Source organism: Corvus cornix, chromosome 4, assembly GCF_000738735.6.
Source record: "Corvus cornix cornix isolate S_Up_H32 chromosome 4, ASM73873v5, whole genome shotgun sequence".
NCBI classification, from domain to species: Eukaryota; Metazoa; Chordata; class Aves; order Passeriformes; family Corvidae; genus Corvus; species Corvus cornix.
The window spans coordinates 66,822,701-66,828,700 of NC_046334.1; the positions used below are offsets into that span (position 1 = coordinate 66,822,701).

The 6,000-nt window shown below is 39.7% G+C and overlaps 1 protein-coding gene across 9 annotated transcripts in view; it reads left to right on the forward strand.

Moving 5' to 3' along the window:
- The window catches only part of CTBP1 (C-terminal binding protein 1), a 236,084-nt gene extending 230,767 nt beyond the window's left edge, over positions 1–5,317 (forward strand). For 7 of the 9 annotated variants that reach the window (XM_039550318.1, XM_019287097.3, XM_039550323.1 and 4 more), the window contains one exon: positions 3,849–5,317. In XM_039550318.1, coding sequence (XP_039406252.1) covers positions 3,849–4,035 — 187 coding nt within the window. In that variant the 3' untranslated portion in view covers positions 4,036–5,317. The remainder of the gene's footprint in view (positions 1–3,848) is intronic. The other 2 variants (XM_039550319.1, XM_039550321.1) reach the window with 1 other exon arrangement.
- Positions 5,318–6,000: the final 683 nt, after the last annotated feature.

Here is a 6,000-nt window from a genome sequence, read left to right on the forward strand (position 1 = left end):
TATGAAGAATTGGTTTCAATAGCAGTGTTTGCTGATGCTTCATTCCTACGTGGATTAAGTAAAGCATTTGAATTGATTGTTCAAACCAAAGTTTTCTGTCTTTTCTTTGCAATCCAAGATTGTGTTCAGCTAAGTGAGTTCTGGAGTCTTTCACAGACTGTATGATGTTTCAGATGTGCTGATAACTGTATCATATTCATGTAATTGCATTAGAAGATAAGACCTGGGATAATAATTTATATGTTAAAAAATGCAAATATCTCTTGGTGTACTAAAACTAACAAGGCTGTTTTTTTCTGGGTGTATAATTCACTTGTATTTTGATATAGGACAGAAATCTCAGATTATCAGACATTATCACAAGCCGAGAACATTGAGCATTAGTCAGCACAATGTAATCTAGATAATCTGAATATCATCATATTCTGGGGAAAGCAAAACCATTTACTGTGTGAAATGCAAGACACCCTATCAACACAAAAGGTCATGCAAACAGGACCTATCCCATGGGTAAAGATCAACAGTACTCCTGAGAAAGAGTTATTTTTAGTGGTCTTGGTGAAGCAGCATAACATACCCTGACCTTGTGTTGTTGCTGTGTATTTGTTACCGAGCTGCCTGTGAAATAACCCCCTGCCATTTCCTGTGTCACAGAGCAGGCAGGTCATAGGCACAGAGAAATTTGACAGCCAGAAACAGTGATTGTACCATTTATAGACATTTCCACACATCTTCCTGCCTCCTAACAGATAGGAGATAAGGGTAGATATGGCTCTGAGCAACCTGGTCTAGAGGAACGTGTCCCTGCCCATGGCAGGGAGTTGCAACATGGTCGTTAAGGTCCCTTCTAACCCAAACCATTCCATGATTCTATGAGTATCTGGATACTGAGAGGTACTTGGATGAGAATAGCTGGATATTGTTAATTCAGGAGTTATTTCATGTTGAGGTACTTCAGTGGTGATTTTCAGACTCAGTGCATGATAACAGCATGGACTTAAAAATTTAACCTCCTTTAGGACAGACTCAGTTTCTTGAACAGAGCTTAACATAGCAAGTTCAAAGTGCTTTTGCAGTTCAAAAGATACAGGAGGTTAATGTAGAAATTAAAGTTGCTCATCTGCTGTAATTAAGAGGGCTACTGTATTTTTCCTCCTAAGTTGAGACTACATGGGGGAAGGGGATGGAAGAGTATGAATTAACAGAAGAGGTGTAACTGATTGCTCACTTCTGCTTTCACAAAAATTTAATTCAGTGGACATTTTACCTGGAAAACATTTCAACTTACTGCTGCCAGAGGAGGAAGATAGAGAGGAACTTCATGAAATGCTGGAGAGGATGTATTTGCTGGTTAAGAATAGAAAAAATGGGAAGAATAGAGAAGCAGTAAGTAGCAAGAAAAGGGAAAGGTATATAGAACAGATATGCTCATGGGTAGAGATGTGAGTTTATGTGTCATCCTTTCAGAGAAAGGATGTGAGCAACACTGACTGAAGTAAAAAGGGACAAAAATTACAAAAAGAGGATTGCAAATTAGGGTTAGGAGTTGTCCAGTAAAACACAGTTTCTGTAGAGCAGTATGTTACCTGGATTTTGGCTGCTGCTACTGTGTAGCTTTAGGACAAAATAAACAGTTGTAGGACCTCTGGATGTTACTAAAAGTCTGTAGGAAACCTGTACCTGAGGTGAGGTGAGGTGCTGGCAAGTAGAATCCTGGTGATCATAACCTGGTGTCCAATGGGAATGTCCTTCTATACAGAAAGGATATTTGGAGTCAGAATAGAATTACAGATGTGCAGTTTGAAATGGTTAATGTGCTTGTCAGGTAACTCTTAGTGCTCCTGATTTTCAGCACTGTCCATTTTCATGAGTGGAGGCTCTGGCTTTTCTTCCAGAGGAGAACACAGTTGCAGAAGTTGCTCTCTCCTTGATTTTTTTCCATCTCTGGTGTGTTGATACTCAGGAAATACGTTGTTTGAAAGTAGAGATTGTGTGTTGAGAACAGCTGCAGTGTTGGACTTCTAAATGGAAATTTATGTCACATTGTGTGTTTTGCAAAGCACCTAGAATAACAGATAAGCTGTTTCAAAATTAAATTTGAGTAAGTAGAACAATACTGACAGTTTATATAGGAATTGAAGCAAATTTGATTAATAAGATTCCAACGGAGTTACTGAAACAAGCAACTAATTCCATTAACAGCTGCAAATTAATTCTAAGGAACCTCTGTGGAATATGAATTAGCATAGGAAGCCCTGTAAATATGTGTACAATTGGGAACAAAGTTACCTGGCCTACAGGTGGTCTGATCTGTCACATCCTCGTTACCCATCCCAGATTACTGTCAGTGTTGTGTGTAGGAGTCTTTCCCAGGATGGCCAGACCAGTGTATGGTGTCCCTGTGCCATGTCAGTCCTGCAGAGCCCCTCTGGCTCCATGTTTGCAAAAAGCAGTTCCCATGATGTTTCTGTGGTGGAAGCAAAAAGAACAAGTCACTGTGCTTGCATCCAGCTTTTTTCTCCTGAGCCTTGCCTAAGTTCTGCACTAATTTTCTGCTAGTTCGAGGGAACTTGGGATGAGCAGCACAGACACATATTACCATGGAAAAGATGCTGCAGAAATGGGCAAAATTCCCTGATGCATTGAACTCTGATGAGAAGAAAATCGACAGCAAAATAATGTGATATTTGAAAAAGCCTTTTGTCCCATGTAGTTCTGAGTAAATACCTGGGTAGCAAAAGCTGCAGTGAGTGGTAGTTCCTGTGTTCAGGGTTTCACATGGATAATGCTCTCACCAGGATGCTTGGGTGAGTAGAGTAGAGTGGGAGAGAATGAGGGAAATGAGGGATGAGTGTGCAGCTTTATGATGAGGAGGGTGGAGGCAAAGGGTCAGTGGTAAGTGGCCAGTATGACACAACTTGCAAATAGGTATCAAGGTCTTTGACTAAGAAGAAAACATATTTTTATTAAATCCATGTGTAGCTGTTGTTTATATACAGCACTGGGAAATACCAGTGTTCATCAATTACATCTGAACTTTGGGATTGGAACAGTAGATTTGCAAGATTTTTTTTAGCCTGATAACATCAGAGCCATCATAAAATGGAGCTGAATCAGAGGGTGATTCTTTCGTTGAATGCATAAAATATTTAGGCCTTGGTGTTTATCCAGATAGAGTAAGAAATCTTTAAAACCATCCATAAATTCTGTGTTTGCATCTCTCTTTCTTGCAGTCTGCCTGAAGCACTTGTCCTCTGTAACTGGTACTGGTTCTCTTCTGGACCAGTGCAGTGGCAAGTTTGATGCTGAAAAAGTTACTCAGGTGCAATAGGCTTGAGTTTGTCATCTTACAAGTGTGTGGGTGTCATGGCTGTTTTAGGGAGCTGTCAGAAGCTAAGTCTGCAAAAACAGTTTAAAGAAATACTTTTTTCAAACTACAACAATGAAAATTTTAAATTCCTACATGAGAATGAAAGAGAAGAAAATCCCCAAAGGCTAACCAGAGGGAAAGTCATAGAGAACAGATATTGCTTAGACCCAGCTGGAATTACTTCCTGTTGAGGTTATGCTTTGAAAGGAGCAAAACTTGAAGGTGGTTTCCTTTGCTGTGCTGTTACTCATGCTATTAAATCTGAAGAAACAATCTGGCAAACTTTCATGTCTCATTTGGTTAAAATACAGCATCCCTTGCTTGATGTAGCAGCATCTGCATGTGGCATCTCACCTGGAGCTTAACTCCCTGTCTCTTAACTGCTCTGAAAACAAAAACATCTCTGTAGCTCTAGGCAGGGTGGGCTCTCTGCTCAGTCACCTCCTGGTTGTAATGTCTGCTCCTTTTCTCCTCCCAGCAGGTATCCCCCGGGCGTTGTAAGCGTGGCTTCCACTGGCATACCTGCAGCAGTAGAAGGAATAGTCCCCAACCCCATGTCTTTATCACACGGCCTCCCTGCTGTAGCCCACCCGCCCCATGCTCCTTCCCCCGGCCAAACTGTCAAACCAGAAGCTGATAGAGACCACCCGAGCGACCAATTGTAGCCTACAACAGCATTCCCAACATCGGAGACTTCAACTGCAGCGCGTGGAAAACAACACAACACAAAGCAAAACCCTGGATTTTGATGAAAGGCAAAACCATGAACTTACAGGAGGAGACGATTATTGGTTTAGAAACTGGTCCAATATACAGTATAAAAGGAAAAGGTGGGAGACAAAAAGAAGATTTGGAAACATTTTTTCCTCCGTATAAATTGTAGTTTGTCCCTGTCCAGTGGACTGATTCACTGTTTCTGTGTCCTATGGGTTCTTTGTTAAGCAAGAGAAGTTAGTAGTTAATTATATCATGAATGTACTTGTCTGTGTACAGTTTCTAGAACATTAAAAAGGGTTTGTTTGCTTAGCTGTCAACAAGGAAAAACATAAGGGAGGCATTCAACAAACCAGTTTTGAGATTAAAAATCCTTTCTTTTATATTTTCAAACATGCCCAAAAATGAGGCAGTTGGCAAACTTCTCAGGACAATGAATTTTTCCCATTTTTCTTTCTACGCCACACAGTGCATTGTTTTTTCTACCTGCTTGTCTTATTTTTTAGAATAATTTAGTAAACAAAAGAAAAACAGTTTCTCCTAATTTTGGCATGAATTCCCTTATTTCAAAATGAAGACAACCTTGCAAAGAGATTTTGAGGAAAAAAAAAGGTTTTGTATAAACGAGCATTGTGCTTTTTGTCACCAGTTAAAGTATATATTATTGGTGGTATCTGGAAAAGGCACTAGACTACTGAAAAGTAGCAGCATTTCATTGCCTACATTGATTCCTTCCTGGTAATGTGGTAGGCTAGCAATATTTTTGGTTAAAATCATGTTTGTGACTGTAACCATTTGTATGAATTATTTTAAAGAAATAAAAATCCCAGACAAATATCATACGTGTAAAAATTTTTATTTCTAGTAACTGTTTATTCAACTTTTATTAGGTTTCTTAGCTGTAATTTTTAAACAGATGCTGTCAAGTATTTCATTTCTAGCTTTACTTTGCTCTCTGTTGTTTGTAATACTGTCTTGGAAGCTTGAAAAATTAAAAAAAAAAAATTCTTTCCATACCATTTTTCCCTTTACATTTCGTAAATGTTGATCTTTTTTCCTGTGTTTCTAATGGAGTTTGAAATTAAGATGGATTTTGATTTGTACACCGGCATCATCAGCTACAATGTGGTAACAGCATTTATGCCACCACTGTGGGCAGAGCAGAGGAGGTTCAACAGCAACACAACAACAACAGTAATAATAATAATAAATGTCTTTTGCCGAAGTCCAACATGAGAAGTGTCCATTGTTTTATTTGTTTCTGTGATGATGGAAGGGTGCAGCAGGATGTAATTGTATTTGCTATATTGAAGGTGTTTGTTTCTTTGAGCACAGGCAGAAGTGTGTTCAAGGCAGGTCACATTCCAGCTGGATGCTGTTCCAACCTTTCCTGTGCTTCTGGGTAAGACTGTCCTTCATCCCTATAAAGTTAAAAAAAAAGACAAAAGTTTAGCTGCTTCAGGAGGGAAATCCATGGTGGGCAAAAGTGAACCTGGACATGAACCTTCTTGGTGGTGGTCTCTTGTCTCTTTTTTCACTGTTAGGCTGAACAGGGCACCCAGCTAAGGTTGGGGAGCTGGTTTTATGGGATCTGTGAGAAGTTCTGGCCCCCCATTCCTGCAGGTCTACAGAGCAGCCTCCACCTCAGTTAGGGAAATGGTAAGAGGCTGCAAATCACAAAAGTCTTAAATTTGTGGGTCTGTATGCAGGAGCACGATGTAAAGTGAAATTTTGTCTCCATGGAAGAGAGGAAGTTTTCTGCCTTGAACATTTAGAGCTAAAAATGTCATCCATTAGAATTTATTTGATGGTAAAACTATTTCTGCTCCCTCTGGAATGGAACAGAAAACAGCCCTAAAGCTGCAGGTTATCCCAGCAAAGACACCTCTAAGAGTTTTGAGGCCAAAAACTTGCAA